General features: G+C 36.1%; 1 protein-coding gene across 1 annotated transcript in view; it reads right to left on the bottom strand.

Annotated features, from left to right (window-relative positions):
* The window catches only part of Atg13 (Autophagy-related 13), a 163,268-nt gene that overhangs the window by 85,059 nt on the left and 56,991 nt on the right, over positions 1-21,218 (bottom strand). Inside the window, exons 3-4 of the mRNA XM_090395985.1 lie at positions 8,756-9,088; positions 1,474-1,700 (exon numbers count right to left, since the gene is read on the bottom strand). Of these exons, the coding sequence (XP_090252111.1) occupies positions 1,474-1,700; positions 8,756-9,088 (560 nt within the window). The remainder of the gene's footprint in view (positions 1-1,473; positions 1,701-8,755; positions 9,089-21,218) is intronic.

Here is a 21,218-nt window from a genome sequence, read left to right as displayed (position 1 = left end):
TTTTACTATTGTCATCACTGCTCATTTCATTTAGCAATTTTTCGAAGTAATTACTCCATACATTAAGGATATCTTTTTCACCAGTTTTCATGTCACCATATCATCTCTAATTCCTTTTACAGCATTCTCTCCTCCATTTTTGAGCTTTTTCAACAGTCTCCAGAAAATTTTGCCACCTTCTTGATATTTATTTTCTATGTTCTTACCAAAGTCTTCCCATGACATTTGTTTAGCAAGTTTTACACAGTGTTTATTTAGCTTTCTTACATTTGTCTCTGTATTCTCCAAGAGCACAAGCTGACTTATTTGCCAGGAACTTTTGATAAGCTTTCTTCTTTCCCCCTTCACTGCCTCTTTAACTTCCTGTGTCCACTATTGGGGTTCTGATTTTTCTATCCTTGCAGACAACCTCAACACATGCCTCTTTGGCTGAATCAATCAATGTTTTCTTCAGGACTTGCCACTGAATTTCCAAGATTTGGTTCCTGTTCTCACACTCATTTTTTCCTGAATAATGTTTGTGTATTTTAGTCTACAGTTCACATCTGAGAGCTTCTCAACTTTTATTCCCTTTAAAACTTTCTTACATGTTCTTGTTTTCAGTATGAAATTCAATTTTATCCTGCCCAAGAATAAATGGTGATCACTTCCAATTTCAAATCATCTATACACTCCAGTGTCCTGCACCAGTGGGAAAACATCACTAACAACAATAAGATACTCAATGAGACTTTTCTTATTGCTTGCATCTTCTCTCCATGTAAATTTGTGCACATTTTTATGTTGTCCCTGATTGTCATTGTCCGAATATAACATTTTGCATTTATTGCTCAGAAAAAGCTCACCAGATTGTCTTTTTTGTTTCAGTCACCCCTATTAAGTCAATCTGATACTTATCCAATTCCTCAGCTAGCTCCATTTCTTTGCCATTCGGGCTTCTTATGTTGATAGTACCAATCTTCAACTCTGGTGACGAGATGGGGTATCTTTTTAGGATTTGTTCCAGTAGCTGACTTTTTGCTGTTCATCCTGGTTCCCTGGCAAAAACGAGAGCCTTGTTTAACTGGGCAACATCCCAGCCGGCATGAAATTCTATCATGTTCATCATTTTACATTGTGATTTACACCAATAACAATACAATTTGGTCAGCTAAATCCCAAATTACTAGCCTATCCTCATTCATTCAGTATTCAGGTAGATACCTCAGGGTGCACCACGGGGTGCACAGGGTGCACCACGAGAAGGTGAAGATTGGACATTAGGTCAGAAGCTTTGGTCGGTTCTCCACATTCCTTTAAAGATAGTGTGGAGGCTCCTCTCAGTTATACAGCTTCGACCCTTAAGCACCCCATTTCAAAATACTGGAACATAAAAAGTGCAAAGTTACAGAATGTACTACTAGTATCAATATATATATGTTTTGTTTAAACTGTTCAACAACATGAAAAAAAAAATGGAACTGAACAACTTACTTGATGTCAATGTTAAGAGGATGTGAACCTATTGGACGCTGTGGTCTTTTCGGACTCATGTCAGGTTTAAAGTAATCACTCTTAACCATGATGGGACTTTCCTTTTCTGTCTTGCGAGGAGTAATAGTTAGTTTTGTCCTATAAGCTATTCTTAGAGTTACTGTTCCAACTGGAGTTCCTACTTGCCCAACTTTATCTTCTTTGTAGCCATCTCCTAATAAGTGATACTAGCAAGAGAGTAATAGGGAGTAAATTTAAATATCTCAACTTTTATTTTAAGTAAAACATCAAGATAACATGTGAAATTTGAATCTTATGCAATAATACTTAATGTTTCCTTATTCAGTACATTTCTTCCTGGAAATATAACTGAAGTATATATGTGTGCAGAAAATATGCAACACTAATAAGCTAATGTTTGACCTTAAATGCCGGAACATGTTTGATGATATTTCTAATAGCATAGACAACTCAACTTGGAATATTATTGACCACATGATACACAACAGCTACAACAAAACCTTTCACAGTCTAGCAAAGTATCTCAAATAAAAAAATTTGATGAACTCTATAGAAAAAAAATACAACTGTAGACCAAATCTCCCGGATGATATTTTTAACCTTTCGGACTACAACCTTTCAAAACAAGAAACTGAAATTAAAAAAAAAAAAAGGTTTTAAATTTTCTATTGCTCCTAACCATATCCCAAAAATAGACTTCATATGTAACACTGAAAAAGGTCTTTCTTTTCTCCACTCTCAGAGACAATAGCAAATGAAATAAGATTCAAAAGTACAATCATCCTCTCTCTACAGCAAAATCACTGAAACAGAATATTACACCTCGGAAAGGAAGGCAATTTTGAACTTAAAATGAAACAAAGACATTATAGTAACTAAGGCAGACAAAGGTAACTCCACAGACATTTTGAATACCAAAGATTATATTACAAAGATTGATACTTTACTAGCTGACCAGTCTACATATCAAATATTAGAGAAAGATCCAAACATGATAAAACACAACGAGACTAATCTTTTGATTTGCAACATGAATTGGTGGCCTCAGGACTTACAAAAAAAACTAAAATCTTTACATCCAATAGCTCCATGCCTTTATGGTGTTCCTAAAGTACATAAAGATGAGGTTTCACTCTGCCCGATCGTAGGTGGCAGATACTCTCCCACATACCTACTAGCCAAACACCTCGCTAACCTATTAAAAGAGAAGATAAGGAAATCAGCTTCATACGTAAGGAATTCTCAACACTTCATTGAAAAACTTAAAAACATTAATATATCCAACACAGACTTATTGGCAAGTCTGGATGTGGTCTCTTTGTTCACAAAAGTACCAGTTGAAGAAGTCATTAAGATTATAAAAGATCTCTTTCCAAATGATATTACGCAACTATTCTGCCACTGTCTCAAGTCCAACTACTTTAAAGTTAACAACTCAGTATACCAACAACTAGAAGGCTTAGCCATGGGCAGTCCCCCTGTCACCACCGTGTGCAGACCTGTTCATGGAAAAATTAGAAAATGACATCCTAGCGAAAATAAATCCAAAACCATCAGTCTGGTGGAGATATGTTGACAATGTGTTCATTATCTGGAAAGATAAGGAAGATACCTTGCATGAGTTCCTCCAAAAAACGAACTCCTTCCATCATAAAATTAAATTCACATTAGAATTGGAAAACAATCATCAATTACCCTTTTTAGATGTATTAGTTAAAAAACAAGATAATGGAAATATCAAACTTACAATATATCATAAACCTATAGATACTGGACGTTATCTCCATTATACATCCAATCATGACTATGCACAGAAACTGAGCATTATACATATGCTAAAAAACAGAGCCAAAAATATCATCACAGAGGAAAAAGACATACTTGTCTTTTTCCTCTGTGATGATATGACAGCTTTCCCTTATATCAAAAACTCTATCACAAAATGGTTATCCTCAAAATATAATCAACAAAATTCTCTATAGAAACAACCTCAGATGACCCAGTACGTATCATCCATCGTCATAACCTATGCTGGATCAGTCTCCACCAAAATAGCAAGAATCATAAGACCTTTTAACATCAGAGTTGTTTTTAAACCTACTACAACTACAAGAGTGTTATTAAGATCCACTAAGGATAGCGTCGCTTTCTACAAATACGCAAGTGTTTATAGCATATCATGTACGTGTGGACTTACCTACACAGGCCAAACTTCAAGAAGCCTAGAAATTTGAAAGAAGGAACATGTCGGAGATGTCAATCATAAGAGAATAGACACCTCAGGGTTAGCACATCATTTCCCAACTTCAAACTATTCAATAGATTGGGATAACAGTTCCATGCCATATATCGAAGAATATTTTTGATATAGAACCTTTAAAGAAGCTGCAGTAGTCCTACGAACAGAAAATAATCTCAATAGAAACCAGGGAATAATATTAAAAGACGTGGAAAAATCTGTTAAATTCATGAAGTTTAACGGAACTAAATTATATGAAAAATTATAAAACGCGACTTAATAACAATAACTAAGTCTTCACGCCTCATGCGTGTGATGTCACGCGTGCTCTCCAATTTGTCTAACTGTTTTTAAACCGTTACTTCATTCTTTTGTTTTTTGCATTTAATACTAGCATAACCTTTCTTGTCTTGACAAAGATAGACAGTTACAGCTAGCGAAACTAGTAGACGATTTGTATAAATGTTTATTAAATCCATGGTCTTAAAAATCAAATAGTATGTTTCAATTTTAATGTTTGGTTTTATTAATTATCAGCTCCTCACAGAGAGAGAGAGAGAGAGAGAGAGAGATGCTTATTTAGGGACAGAGGTGTTAGTGTTTATAGCTAATTAACACTTTATAAATGAAACATTTTATAAAAGTAATGCTCATAAACACTTTATGAGCATTACTAACCATAACTAACATAACACTGACCAGGCATCCAGGAATACATATCCATTCCTGAAGTAGAAAAAACCATCAAAGCCTTGAAATGTGGAAAGGCAGCAGGACTAGATGATATTCGACCAGAAATGCTGAAGTATGGTGGTATAAGAGTCTTACAGTGGCTGCACTGCATAGTTCAGAAAGCCTGGACAGAGGGACGAATTCCCGATGATTGGAGTAGAGCTCTCATAGTACCCATATATAAAAAGGGAAATAAAACTGAATGTGAGAATTACAGAGGTATTTCCCTACTGAGTATTCCTGGCAAGATCTATGCAAGTATACTTGAGAAACGGTTGAGAAGAATTGTGGAAGAAAAGCTTGGTGAAGAACAAGCTGGATTCAGGCCAAATAGAGGCAGTCAGGATCAGATCTTCACTTTATGACAAATAGTCGAGAAATCATGGGAATATAACAGAGATCTGTATTTAAGTTTTGTCGATTTGGAAAAGGCATATGATAAGGTGCCAAGAGAGAAGCTATTCAATACGCTACAGTTATATGGTGTCAATGGGGCATTATATCAAGCAATACTTAGTCTTTATTTGAGTTGTAAGTCAGCAGTTAGAATTGAAGGAAGTACGGGAAGATGGTTTAATGTTAAATCTGGTGTGAGACAAGGATGTACATTATCCCCTGTGTTATTTATTATCTATATGGATGACATTATGAAGGAAAGTGGTATTAAACATGATATCAAAATTGGAGATGTTAATGTCAGCTCTTTGCTTTATGCGGATGATGTTATACTTCTAAATAAATCCGCTATAAGTCTGCAAGATTCTCTGACTAAATTGAATAACTGTTGTAATAGATATGTGTATGAAGGTCAGCAATAAAAAGACAAAGACAATGAAAATAGGCAGAATCATTGAAAATGTCAACTGTGTTGTGAATGGAGAACCTGTGGAAAAAATGAAACATTTCAGCTACTTAGGCACGATTTTTACTGAAGATGGTAAATTAAATATAGAAATAGACAACAGAATCAACAAAGCTGGTATGCTAGGAAGTCAATTGAATAAATTCATATGGAATAAGAGAGAAATTAGTTGGAACACCAAATTAGCTGTATACCAGACAGTGTACAAACCAGTTTTAACTTATGGATCTGAGAGCTGGGTCAGAAGTAAAACACTTGACCAAAGACTAGAGACCACAGATATGAGAGTCCTGAGAAAGATTATAGGCGTGAACAGATGGCATCAATGGCAATATCATATTAAAAACGAGGATATTAGGAAAGAACTTGACATTGTCAACATCCAGGAATGCATTAGCAGAGCTAATCTCAGGTGGTATGGTCACTTAAACAGAATGGGCGAAGAAAGATTAGCAAAACAAGTGTTCTCTGCCAGGTTGCCAGCTAAACAACCCAGAGTAAGACCAAGATATAGGTGGATTGATATGGTACAAAGTGCCTTAGACGACAGAAATATAAGATCTGATAATGTTGGAGTCTTGACAAGTAACAGACTGATTTGGAGGAAAATTGTAGATAGGAAGTTAGTAATGATTTAATTTTTTTCATGTAGTACTATCATATCCTGTACACCCCTTGAGGGTACATGGCAGGAATTTGATGATGATGATGATGCTGCACCAAAACACTTGTTAGATAAAATGAAGACATTCTTCTTTGCAATAATAATCCATTTTCTCTTTTTTTTTTTTTTTTATTATTCAAGCAACTATCATTGATTTTTCAAAAGGAAAACTGCAAATTATTCAACCAAAAGAACAACATATGAACAGCACCTTGGAAGTCCTGAAAGAAATGAGGAAAGCTCCACAACATTTTGAGAGACAAAATGTTTGGGTAACACCAATCATCTAGGTGTATACAATGTTATTCTGTTAATACATGTATGCAGAGCTATTCAAATTTTCAATGAATAATGTATTTGTTAAAAAGTTTTGTTGAAAATGAATCAGCAATTGCTAAATATGTCTCAGTATTTTGATACATTTACCTTATCTGAAGATCTGGAAGACTTTGGGAAGAAAGAAATTAACATTTTGATCACTTTCAATAAATATGATACTATGAGTTCAAAGTTGTGGAGAAGCATTTAAACATACAAGATCTTTTTGAAAGAACAATGAATATTAAGAACAGGTTTCCATTTTTCTCAAGACTTCTTGCAATTATAGCTATTATTCCAGCAAATACCTCACTGTGTGAATGAGGGAAGTTGAGGTCATCACTGAATCCCTTCACCGTGAATGATACATATGAATAGCATTTCTCTGTTTATTCCAGATAAATCAGTGGATAATGGATTTGCAAGAATGGGAAAAGACAAACACTGGATGACATAAGAAGTCCATATGTAAATGATCTGTAAGGTCATTTCAATTACATAAGGGCTTCTTGTGTACATTTTACATTGTATACATCCCATTCTCGCATATTCCACATATGTTCAATTGGGTTATAGTGAGGGGAGTTTGGGGGACAAGGCAATGTGGCAAATTCGTGTTTTCTTCCAACCACATATGACAAAGTACGCTGTCCTTTTGAAAGGTGGCAGTGTGGTCAGGGGTAGACCTCATATATGGATGGAGATGGTTGGCCAGGTCCTGTAGTATTCACCATTTAGTGTTTGTGGGATGATAACCAACACATCTAGGGCATGCCAAGAAAAAGTTCCCCAGACCATAACACATCACCAGCCTGTTGAACCTCAACTATGCAACTGAGGGATAAGGCTTTATGCTGTTTACGTCAACTGCGAACCTGGCCATCAGCGTGGTGCAGCAGGAAATGGGACGTCACTCCAGATGACATTTTTCCATCTGTCGTGGGTTCGTTGCCAATGTTAGCCCATGCGAGCTGTTGTTTGAAATGCCTGGCCATCATCATCATCATGGGTACCCTTGTTGGTCTCTGGATGTGAAACCCCAGGTGAATAAAGGAAATGGATCAAACTGCCCCACTGCTGTACTGGTGGGTGAGCTGTGTGACTGTTGCATGTCACTGCTGAGATACCAGTTGTGACACTCGACGCTCAACCTCTAGGATCAACCTTGAATGGCTGACCAATGCGAGCCCTTCTGCAGGATGTCTGATCATCGTTAATACAGTCCTGATACACTCTTGATACAGTAGTATTGGAGCAACCAACAAGTGCAGCTGTTTCCCAAATACTGGCACCTGCCCAACTATCTGGTCAAATTGGCTTATGCTGCCATGTTTTGCCATTACTGACAAACGTTTACTGATTACATACGGAGGATAGGTGTGTCCATTTATAGTAGCTGTACATGATGTTGATATCATGTGGTACTTTGATATCGCGCTGAATATGTAAATTGGGGGAGGGGTTTCCTAATGAAAAGCTAACTTGGTGTATAGAATAATTTTAGAGAGTTGAGGATAAATAATAATTTATATATATAGGCAGGAGGTCAAAAAGAAACAATGTCAACTACTATTTATACTTAACTCTACTTCTAATACAATGGATAATAAATAATAAATTTCCAGCCAGTAACTTTTCCCTGCTACTGGGGTAAAGGCCTCTCCCATTGTGGGAGGGTTGGGTCTACTTCTCCCATGGTGATTCATTCAATCTTGGGAGAGTGCTTATTCACTTGTATAAATGAATGTATGAAGGTGGAAGACAATCACAAACATCCATGCCTAGGCAGGATTTGAACCTACAGCCTCTTGGCTGGAGAGCAGATACGCTAACCACTCGGGCCAACCAGGCCGGCAATACAATGGATATAGACCAATAAATCAATTTACACATTTTCCAGATGCATGGTGGTGAGTACAGGAGAATGTATTAAGAAGGAAAAAAGCATTTTTGTAATAGGTTGGGTTGGGGGGGGGAGAATCCTTCTAAACAACATATCACTTAAATTTTTATTTCAATAAAATTGCCAAGCCCATAACAAAAAATAAAATCTTTTGAAAATACCCTTGCCAGGTGCAATGAAGAGTTATTTAGTTTAGTTTTAATTCATTCAGCTGTCTTTGGGTAATATGTAAATAAACAAATACATTTCAGTAAAATTATAGAGACTACAACCATGTTAGGAATAATTACTTTAATTTCTTGACGTTTCGACCTGCATATTAATGTCATCATCTGCAATAAACACTTGGTTTGCTCCAGGTGATGACTTTAATATGAAGTTCAAAACGTCAGGAAATTAAAGTAATTATTCCTACTATTATTGTAGTCTCCATAATTTTACTGAAATGAATGCTGATCACTCTGTAACAAGAAAAATAAATAAATACGTTTATTATACCAATATGAATAAAACTATGTTCCAAAAATTTGACAGAAGTCTTACCTGAGGATTTCCAAGATAGACTCTATAACATATGACATAAGAATCAGGCCCTTGTCGGGAGGCTAACTTGTGTGCTGGAGTGATTCGAGCAACAGCAGTTAAGGACTTTAACATCAAACTCATGCGATTATAGGCAGTGTATATTATCCGAACACTCATATCTCTTTGTTCATTCATATCAATTATCCATGTTTCAAGAACAAGTGTATCACCCTCCGAAGTCTTCAAAGAAATTTCAACACACATAATAAAACCAATCGTAGGAGCCCTGCCAGCCAAAGTCTTTTTAATTTCAGTTTGTACCTCTGGTAAATCATGAATGGACAGGTTGAACTGAAAAACAACAAAAAGACATGAGAACAAAGTATATAAAATAATTAATATTGAGAATTAACTCATAAAAGTTTTTAGCTATTAATGACAGTCTTGGCAGCCAAAATGGATAGCATTTGCTTTGTAACATGCAGTGTTTCAGTCCTATGAATAATTTAGATGGAAGATGAATCACATTACATGGTTTGAGAACATTACCCATGCTTAATAGGGCTGAAACAGTTTGAAAAAGTACTGTCTGGTCTCCCGGTGCAGGGTTTCTGGATTGTCTACACCCTATACTCACCTACAGAACTAAAGTAGTATAGATTTCAAACTTTTTACAGGTGTAAATATTACGCACAAATATATATCCCAGACAGTCTTTTCAAGATTCTGCCAGTAATTTGCAATCAAAGCAAATTTTAATGTGTATAATGACTAGATTTTTAAACCACATTAGGTATATTTGAATTGTAGAATGTATTTTTACACACTTATTTTTTTACTACATCAATCCCTCAATTAGTGTGCCTAATGAGTTCTTTAAAACAGGCGCATTAATTGAAAACACACTAATCAAATATAATAACCTATAAGAAAAAGTATAATTCGTTCCTCAAATTTCTTTTTTGAACCTTAATTTTTTAATAAAAGAATTAAGGTATGTCTCAGGGTCTAGTTAAAGGAAAACCACGAAGCTGGAAGACAATAAAACATATTCAGAATATAAATTTTATTATTCTACTTGAGCTAACGTAGTTTGGCAGGCATTTTGTTACTTTTTTTTTTTTTCATACAACCGACGGCATGGCCCTATTGCCTCTTCTACTCTTCTGCTTCTCTCTTCATCAGGGTCAGCCTCTAAGCATTGCTGCTTAAAAACTTCGATTGTACGAAAAATATTTTCAAATTGTTTCTGTGAAATCTCTTTTGGCTGACTATCAGTGGTTAAATTTTCTTCATGTTCTTCAGGATCTTCCCGCTGTGCATCTAAATTTAGCAGGTCGGAATCACTCAATTCTTCAGAATGAGATTTTATTAACTCTTGGACGTTATCATTGAAGGGGGTAAAGAAATGAAGGACATACGAATTGGTCGCCAACAAGCGAAATCATGTGCTTTATAGATAAAATTTCCCAACTGTTATACAAGCAAAATAGTTACTTTAAAAACTAAAAGAGAAGTTAATTTTCCAACATGTAATAATAAACAGCTCATCCCAGAAGACGGACTGATTACCCTTATATCGAAATGGATTCTCCTTTTTGTGACATGTGCAGAAGTGTCGAAGGTCTTGAATCTGTGGGTGTACTATAGCAGATGACATAAATTTTGGCGGTAAAAATTTGGAACATAGTATACATGGAAATAGTGTAGTATGCCATTAAAAATAACTTTGTAAAATGTTTTTAATCGGTAACTAAATTATTTCATTCTGGTGAGTGATTTTTTAAAATAGTTAGCCATAAAAATGTATAGATAAAAAATTTTTAAAATCTGTAACATTTATTTTGAAGATGAATATAGGTGCACTAATCGAATTTGGGTATCAAAAAAAAAAATGACACACTAATCGAGGGATTACTGTACTTGCTTCTATGTAGTCAGTAAGTTACTTTATGGCATTCATTCACTTCAGAAGTGAAGGATGAAAGATTTTGAGATAAAGGGATAAAATTTAGGAAACACATTGCAACAGGTGTTAAGATAATCCAGAGAACTACACTACTGCCATATTCAGACAGAATCAGGATAAGAACGTAATTGGGTCTGTAATCAGCCATACCAGGCCTATGATCCACATATTCAGTCACATATGTAACTATAAAATAAGAAAACAATGAGGGGATTAAAAAAAAAAAAAAAGGCTGTATCAAAAGGAGATAAGACTGAGACATAAAAATCAAAGATGTATCAGTGTTGCTTAAGTTAGCTGTCAATAAGGGTGTGGGAATGGATAACATATCACCACATAATTTGAAAGAATGTGCAAAGGAGTCGGTGATACTCTTGAACTGGTTATTTAATTAAAGTCTTGCAGTGGTTTAAGGTTCTTAAGGGGTGGAAAGAAGGCAAAATAGTACTTTTCCACAACCTGGTTCTAGGATAGAAGTTCCCAGTTATAGACTGGTCTATACATCTTCAGTTGTGGTCAAAGTGTTGGAGAAATTGGTTAGGAACAGAATACAGAATTGGGTTGATGGACATAAGATTCTCTATTATGGTCATCATGGGTTTGTGAAGGGGGTCTTCTTTTAGATGGATTGAAGACTGGCTTTCTGAATAATACCAGCAAGTTGTGTATGATGGAGTAGTGTCTCAGAAAAGGAAAGTGACTAGTGACATGCTTCAGGATTCTGTTCTTGGGCCCTACTGTTTAACTTATTTGCTAGTGATATTGCATGTAAACTGACTTGGAATCTTCAAATGTTTGATGATGCTAAGTTAGGTAGAATTATCAGTATTGCTGTTGTTAATTCTTTTCAAGATCTAAATAGACTTTTAGCTTGGACAGATGAGTGGGATTATAATTTTAATATTAATAAATGCAAGGTGTTACACTGGGGTGCAGAGATATAGGGCTATGTACTGTATTGGTGGAGCTGTACTTAAGTGGATGAGATTCGGGATCTTGGGTGATAGTAGGCAGTGGACTAAAGTTCTGAAAGGCATATTGCAAGTGTTGCGAAGACTGCACATTGCATTGCTGCTATGACGGTGTCTCTGTATAAGGCATTGGTCAGACCATACATGTACTACTATGCTCAAATTTGGTCACCTAGTTTTCATTGTGATGTAGAAACACTAGAGAGGATCCATACACAAATGGCCAAAGTGATATCAGGACTTTGGAGTGTTGGTTATGCAGAGCCATTCAGGGAAAACAGAAGGCAGAGTCTGTTGGACAGTAAGAGGTGATATGATAGATATCTTCAAATCAGCTAAGGTATTTTACCAGATTAATACAGAAGAGATTATAAAAACAGTGAAGGATGAGATGCCATCCCTGGAAGTTATGTAAAGATTGGTGAAGAAGGGTGCAAGTAGTAGATTTTTTTTGCATGTTGATGAGTGGAGCACACTGTTGGAGTGCATTGTAAATTCAGGGAGTGCAAATGATTTCAGGGTTCAATATTGACAGACATGCTGCTAGTTAAGTGTGGATCTCCTATGATCAGTCTACTGACAACATGGCGGTTACTGTAATAATAATAATAAACCTGATATCAAAATTAGAGATCTTCAACTCAGTTCTGTTTTTTTTATGCAGATGATATCTTCTAAATAAATCTAACAAATCTGGTATGAAAATCAGCAATAAAAACATTTAAAAAATACGAAAATAGGCAAAAACATGGTAAACATTAAGAGCATTCTCAATGGAGAAGTAAATTATGTTAGCTATTAAGGAATAATTTTTAGTGAAATTGACAAACAATGAAAAAGACAACAGAATAAAGCAATGCTGTATAGGGGAGAGCCAAATGAATAAATACATTCTAGGGACTATGAGGGAAATTAGTCAAAAACACTTAACAAGACAGTTTTCAAACAAACAGTGATCAAAGGCTTGAGATACAAACATGAAAAGTCAGATAATGGTTTGGTGTTTTTTTTGTGCAAGGATGGCTGTGATCATAGTGCACCAGTAAAAGATCATAACAGTACACAAGTAAAAAACAAAAAAAATGTAAAATATATAAATGGATATAGATAAAAAAGGGAGGTGTACAAAAACAAGAATATAAAATTGTATAAAAAAACAGTTGTAAAACAACCAGGAAAAGATCACAAAACAAATAAAAATCAACAATATTAAAAGGGTATATATAAGAAACATTTATAAATAAACATGTAAGTGATCTATCTATACATATTTATTTATAAACATGTATAGATATTTTACCATATATATATATATATATATATATATATATATATATATATATATATATATATATGGTAAAAGATGTTTTAATTGTTTTTAAAAATTTAAAAACAAAAGAAACATCTGTAGAGTCGATAAAATATGCCAGGGTATATATGGCTAAAATAATAACTGAGGTCATTAAAGAAATGAGGACAGTCAATTAAAATATGACAAATAGTGAGTCTAGCATTACATAACTCACATGCAGGTATGTTATCGCCCTCAACAGGAAGGAGCGGATGAGATGACAATGATCTATGTGGAGCCAAGCAAGTACAAGTGCAGAATAGACTTCCATAATTTAATTTCAGGCTTAATTTGGCAGAGGTTATTATTAGTATCTCTATTCCAAGATGACTGCCATTGGGATAAAAATTTATGTCTGATAATCTGCCAGTAATCAGTGTATGGGACAGACAGATGGATGTTTGAGAAACGAGCTGACCTACCACAGTATCTGCAGCCTTGTTTCCCATGATCAAGGGAAACAAGGCTGCAGATATTCCACCATGGCTTGGAATCCATCAGAAGCATACATTTAAGTGTAACATCCAAAACTGGAGGTGGTGGTGACTGGATTCGAAAGAGAGAGAGAGAGCATTGGATGTTTTTGTAGCTCCAGACTTTTTATTACCTGATAAGTCTGCATTGCTACCAAAGGTACATAATACAGGGTGTTTCAAAAAGAATGACCCAATTTTAAATAATTATATTTAATAATGAAAATGTGGTACAGTTACAAAATAAATTACCAAGTATGAAGTAAGGCCTCAAGTTTCACTCACTACAATTACAAATGGTACAAGTCGCATTCATTTGTGGTTCGTGGTTGCAGAGATATACAATTTTCAAATCGGAACATTCTTTTTGAAACACCCTGTATATTCAATCTGATGTATTTTAGTGCAAGCTCTAATGGTATACAGCTCAGTGGTAAAGTTAGCACTCTAGTGGGATTTGTGCAGATATAATGTTGTCTAGAAAGATAGCAGAAGATCCAATTAGGTCTTCCAATTTTGAACCATCCATGTAGAAGGCAAAAAATCAGAGTATTCAATTCCATGAATTGAAAAGCTGCTGGTAGACAATAGGAAAGTAGGCAAATTTTGGTAGCTTACCAAATGAGAAGTTACATACAGGTATGTGTAACTATCAAGAGCATGCAGGAGAGTTTTTATTTACAAATCAAAAGGTTTTATGGGCACCTGTTGAGTGTTTTACAGATTCTCCCATCATGGACAAAAAATAGTTGGCCATGTAGAGTGGTCTGGCAGGGATTTTATTCTCTTGTTTCAATATTGGAATATGAGTTGACATAATAATAATAACAGATATAAAAATAAAGGTAAACTCACATTTTCCTCCATTTATATTTGTTATGGTTATTTTATTTTCATTGCATATAACAGAGACAGCTGGTTATGTCAAAGTGACAAAGGTGGTTGATTTGCCTTGATGGTGAATAGGATCTAACCATCGCCGGGTGCTTTTCATTAGCAGAAGCATAGGCTTGAGACCCATAATCAAGTTTTGATCTTATGCCATGTACAAAAGAAGCAAAGAACTTTTATTAAGATTAGCTAAGAACATTTGAAAGATAGAGGGCATAGAATTCATCACTTTATGGCACTTGTCTTGTAACTGCCATATGTGAGGGAGGAAGCTGAGTTTGCTGTCAAATATGAATTCAAGAATTTGGCTTCTAGTGCAACTGGGATTAATGATTGTTCTAGTCAGAATTCTGGGTCAGGATGAAGACCACACCTCTGGCAAAAGTGCACAAAATCTGCCTTCGCTTGTGAAAATCTGAACCCATTTGCAAGCACCCATTTTGAGAGTTGGTCAATGGCTTGCTGCAGTTGTCTTTCCATTATCCTCATATTACATGAATGGAAGATGGTGAAGTTATTGACAACTTGTCAATGTCTTCCAACTACTTGTTCTGTTACTGAGTCGACTTTGATTGCAAAAAGTAAGACACTCAAAACTGAACCGTATAGGATTCAGTTTTGAGTGTCTCCCTCCATACAATCTGTAGGATTATATGGAGGGAGATTACCTCTAAGACTAATCTAGGTCTTTCAGTATTCCAAATCTCTAAGCAGTGTTGTATGTTTTTCCATATCAAAGAAAACTGATACTAGATGCTCATATTTGCATCTCTAATGGACACCTCCAGCCAAACTATTTTTAAAAATAGAATGCTATTTTTAGAAGCTAGATTGTGTTCTGAAAGAAGAAAAAAAAAAAGGGGGGGGGGATCTCCAGAAACCATAAAAGACAACAGTTAACCATTTTTTCCAGAATCTTGCACAAGCAACTGGCCAGAGCAATTGGATGGTAGTTATTTTTATTTTATTTTTTTTTATGTTAACCCCACACATGAAAGGTCACAAGACCTATAACACTACAGTGACATGTGGGCAAATGTAGCCTGTTGATATGTTTTTTTTTTTTTTTTTTTTTTTTTTTTAAAAGAGTGGGAGGTTGTACTCAGTGGGAAAAAACAGTATGGGGAGATTGTTCCAAATAATAGAGGTGGATGGAACAAAGGAAGCTGATGAGAAGTTAGTTCGATGTGTTCAAATCTGGACTGTGTATGGGTGTTGGCCAATGGCTGCTCTAGTTCTCCTATGGTTAAAAAAAATTGGAGAAATAGTAGCAGCCAATTCAGAGGAGCAATACTCATGAAAGTACCTATAAAATAGGCATAGCACTTACAGAGCACCTATAATAAAGTGACTGATGGGAGTCTGTGAGGGAAAGGTCATCTATTAAGTGGATTGCCCTCTTCTAAATATCATCAAGAATTCTTACAAAAGTCTTAGGTGCTCAACCCCAACTGTGGGAACAGCACTCCAGAGTTGGAGGGATCTGAGACTTATAAAGTCTTAGGAATTGAGAGGAAGAGAAGTAATGCTTAAGAAGGAAAAGAACACCAAGCTTTTTAGAGGTTAAGGAGACCATGTAATAAGTTTGTGCCAAGATAAACCTGTATGTGACAGTCAATCCAAGAAGAGAAAGTTGATCTTGAAAGGAAACTGGAACATTATCAAAAATGAGAAAGAATGAGGTAGGATTTTTCTTGCGGGTAATAAGGGAGGCTTAAGTTTTACTAAGTTTTGAGTTTTATTTAAAATTTACTAAGTTGTCTTCACTCTGATTCAGGATGTTGAGGAGGTTAGTACTCAAGTCACTGGTTATGGACAATCTTGAGGCATTAGAGTACTACAAGGCTTATTGAATGAGAAAGAGGAATGAAGAGTAATGTCATCTGCAAAGTTGTGAATAGGATTTGAAGTCAGAGATGTAAAAGAGGAAGAATGTGGGTAAGAGTACTGAACCCTGAGACATTCCAGCACTGATAGGGAAATTTGATGAGAGGAAGCCATCCACCATGACACGCAATGAATGACTAATAAGGAAGCTGGCAATCCAGTCACAGAGTGTAGAAGGGAGGCCATAAAATGGAAGTTTGTTCAGGAGGCCTTGGTGCCAGACATGATCAAATGCCTAGAAATATTGAGAGCGATGAATTTCTCCAAATTTTTCCATGGCTTCAGTCGAAAGGTGGGTGAGATTAACAAGGAGGCTGGCTGTAGAATGAGACTGGCAGAATCCATAGTGGTGATTGCTAATTAACTGATGAATCTCCAAATAAAGAAGAAGCTGATTGCTGATAACCTTCTCCATCACTTTTGAAAGTACTAAGGTAAGAGCAATGAGATGATAGATAGCTAATTTTTGTATCCTTTTTGGGTACAGGCTGGATGTGGGCTTGCTTCCATGCTGTTGTGTAGATACCAGTAGAATATGAAAGTTTATATAGATGATACAAGGTGGATGTCAATTCTGGAGTAGAAATCTTGAGCACAACCAAAGGAATACCATCTAAATCATTAATAAGTTAATAAGGAGCCTTATTAGTATAAAGATTAATCAGAGGTTTTCTGATGTCCTTTTGGCAAAAGATCAGAGGAGGCATGCACTGGGTAGTTTGTGGACATATGGGAAGTGATTTGATTTGGTTGTCCAGGCAGGAGTTGGAGGATGCAAAATTAGTGGCAACATGGAGGGGGAAAATTTCGATCCTTCCCTGGCTTAGGAAAAGCAATAATAATAGCCTTTTACTAGATATCCAGAAATATGCTCTTACAAAAAATTCTGTTGTAAAGATGCAACAACAGTTTATCCAAATGATGGTGACAGATATTTTACCATACTGTCTGGTCTGACAGCAATTCGATGGCATTTAACTAAAAGCAGCTTTCATCGATTCTTCTTTAGTGAACAGCCTGCTGTATGGTTCAGGGCCTGTGTGAAGAAACAGGATTTGATTTTTTCTGCTTTAGCTTTTTGAGCAGGGAACTCAGTGTGGAAATAAGAAGATACTGCTCATGTTTTACCAAAAATCTTCCCGATGTGTCAGCAATTGCTGTTGGATCAGCAACTGTGCAATCACTGTCCTCAAGGATAGAGAGCTGGTAGGTGGTATATCTGCTCTTCATTATCCAGATTTTGTCTCAAACGTCTTTATTTTTGGTTGTTCTGGTTATGGAGAATATATATTGGCTCTTGGATTCCTTTTGATTCTGATGCCGAAAGTGTCTTGCTCAAGCTAGGGAATGTTTGAAAGCAATGAAGATTATTATTGTGAGGTAACTGCCAAAAATACCCCAAGCTTTTTTTCTGAGCTTCCTTGGCTACTGTGCAATTGTCATTCCACTATGGCTTAGGGAAATGTGGAAATTGACTAGATGTTTTAGAAATTGCAGTTGTAACAGTTTGTGTAATACTCTATTGCATGATTCATTGCAGAATTAAATTATGCTAATGATCAGAAGGTGAGCCACTCAGCTTGCCCAATTTTCCATCATGATGTAAAATCTGATGAGGTAAAATTTTGTTTAAGTTCTCCGACATAGATTTTACAGAGGTTATTAATCATGTAGAGGAAAAAATAAAATTTTATATTACTGTATTTTAATGGTTAAATACTGATTCTTAACTTGTAAAGGTAGCTGACTAAAAGAATGAAAGAGAATTGTTCATGAGCTATAAAATATTGTAAAGGTTCAAATTGTCCATAATGTTGATTTAATGTTAAAGTATTTCTGCCTCAGGTTAAGAGGATTAGACAGATTATGTTGGCGATCTGAGAGTAAACAAAGGTGCTGAAGGTCACTCAGATGTGAACATTTTGCTGCCAAAACTGAAGGTCAAGACAATTAATGTCAGTATGTTTACAGAAAGCTCTGTGGGATCTCTGATCCTAGGACAAAGAACTCCAGATCGTATAAAAAAGGCCTTGAGAACCTCAGAAGAGGCTTGGAGTTTTTCCTCTTGCTCAGTTCGTTGGCCCATTCGGACTCCTGAGTTTTTTTTGCTGGAGCGTGACCCCCAGGATACGGGGGAACCCAGGAGAGGCACTTTATTCTTTGGAGATGCGTTTCCAGTAATGGGATGTGACACAAATGCCGCCTACAATAGATCCAGTACTGACGAAGAGCAATGCTTCGACTCCTGGAAAAGAACTACGGAAGGATGACTGCCAAGAGCCGTTCAGTGAAGGCCATTGTCTAGGATGGAAGGAAGCAGTCAGCAGAACCACTAAAAATCTTCAAAGCTGTTAGGACTCTATTTGATATGGCAAATTTGTAAGTAGATTCTATTGTACTAATATTAGAGGTAATGCATAAGAACTGCATGTATGTCCACTGAACGTAGATGTGTTAATTTAGTTGTAAAGTCGCTATAAGAGATAATTGAGGCTGAGTGTTTGCTAGTATATATATTAAGAAAGAATGTTTAGCCAATGATGTCGTTTGTAACAGCCAGTAATTTGCCTAGATTTGTAAACAAGTTATTCAAGTATTGTGAGCAGCAGGTCTAATTGTGAAGGTTATGATTTGAGCTTAAGATAAGCATTAGAGAAAATGTTCAATTGTGTACTATATTGTAAAGTTGCTTAACGTAAAATAAACATGTTTTGTTTGTTTAAAATTATCGCCTGATCTTTGACCAATGCACTGTCTCACAAAAACATTCTAATCTATGTGTCTAAAATAGAGAAATTGCCACGACTGAATTAGTTATGGTTTATTTTTGAAAGTCATCTATCCTATTTTTGTAACAACTTATCCTCTCATGCTTTACAATTAATTCAGGATGGTGCAGTCGATAAATAACATACATTTTTTCCCTAAATTACATAGTATGGGAAATAGTAACCTGTAACCGTGAATTGCCTATTTCAGAGGCCTTTTCGCTAACAGCTTGAGCAATTGTAGGAAGTTAAAGGATCACAAGCAGGGACCAAGTTAATCAGATTCGATTAGAATAAGGTAAAGTGTATTAAACGAAAAGTAACTGTAAGGAGCACAAGCTATAGATAGATATAATTGAAGGGAAAATTTTGAAAATAAAACAAATAGAGCAGTTGCCAACACAACAGCAGTCAAAACACATAAATATTACACAGGCGCAGTCAACAGACAAAGACAACAGTGATGACAACCAACAACGAAATATAATTACTAAATATTACACTCCCGCAGCCGACAGGATTTCATCCACAATAATAAAATTGTGCAATTGTGGACTGAGACAGTTTTGGATAAAGGTCAAGGCATTAGAAGTATAAGATATTTAGAAATTTTAATTTTTTTGCAAAACATGAATGTGGATAGTATAAACTCTGACCCTACTAGTAATGCCATGATGGGTGATAGGGAGTTCTTCAGAACTGTTAACCCTCACCTTACATTTCCACAATTCTCTGGGGAAGACAATGATGACATTTTATACTTTTTCAGTTTCGTTGAAGAGTTAAGGAAATTAGGAAACTGGTCGGAAGGGCGAAGAACTTTTTGCATTAGTCTCCAATTCTCCGAGACACATTGGAATACACTAAGTTCAAGGACACCCTGATTTCCCAGTTTTCGAAGGTAAGAAACGTGAGTCCTAACCTATGGAAACTACAAAAATGCGTTCAGGAAAGGAAGGAGACTGTCACAAACTTTTAAAATCAGTTGTTAAACCTGGCAAATAGTCTAAGTGTCTCCAAAATAGATACCCCCCCCCCATCTTCAATGGGCTGTATTCCACCAATTCAGGTGAGGAGTAAGAGACGAGCTTAAGGAGACTGCTCTTACAAAAAGAAGAATAGGAATCTAGAAGAGTGCCACAGCACAGTAAAGGAAAGAGAAGAGAAGCTAGGCGACCTCCCGCCTCTAACACCAGTCAAGTACATGCTATAAGGAAGGAAATGATGCCAAGTGCGAGAAAGACCCAGATACTTCAAAGGGAGAGTCCAATAAAGACCAAAAGGAGAAAAATGAGGACCGAGAAAATGCATTTTACGTTAATAAATTAGAGGACAAAAAACTAACCATCCCAAGGTTAATAGATTCCACTGACATGGGGAGTTGCGATCACTAATTAAACAGGGGGTGGAAATGCTACATCAGTCTATGATTGAACGACTTGATGCAGTTCTCAAGCAGCTGGAAGAACTCCAGGCAAAAACCTCCAACGACACCTCATGTCAGGGATGAGAGAATAACGAGGGGAAGAGCAGAAGAGAGGCCACCTCAGTGTTACGTTTGTAACAGATATGGGCATATTGCTAGGAACTGCTTCAGAAATAGGAGACCGTCCACTAGAGATACATGGTATGAATGTTGTGTTGTCTAATATTGTTTACTCGCCTGCTATCCTATAAACAGACCAAGAAAGATAAGGAAGGAAATCAGAGAACAACCTATGAAATCCATGAGGATCATTCGAGGCAAAATTAAGGGATATCTTGTAATGTTCTATTGGACACTAATTCCCAGTTATCTGTAATAACCAGGATATTTTTCAAAAGAATGAACTCCCGCATTTCAAAATGTGTGACTAAGCTAAGGAGACCGATCAAGTTAACAGGAATTTCAAATCCCACGATATATGCTCCAAAGAAAGATGAGAGTCAGTATGAGGTTGCCTGAATTTTGCCTGAGCATCTCACCAGAGTTATTGATTCTCCCAGAGATGTCTTGCTCGGGAGTTCAGGTAATATTAGGAACCGACTTCTTAGAAAGACACAAATTATCCTATGATTTTAGCATTAAGGAAGTTTTCCTGATGGGAATTAGACAGTCAAGTAGAAGGAGCAACACCCAGATGGGAAAAACTAATAATGGAAATGAACGGGTGATCAACTGCAAGGTCAGA

The sequence above is a fragment of the Typopeltis vanoorti genome, chromosome 7, assembly GCF_054136105.1.
Source record: "Typopeltis vanoorti isolate ZY-2024b chromosome 7, IOZ_Tvanoo_1.0, whole genome shotgun sequence".
NCBI classification, from domain to species: Eukaryota; Metazoa; Arthropoda; class Arachnida; order Uropygi; family Thelyphonidae; genus Typopeltis; species Typopeltis vanoorti.
Note: the sequence above shows the minus strand (reverse complement) of the source record. Positions and strands in the feature narration are given on the sequence as shown.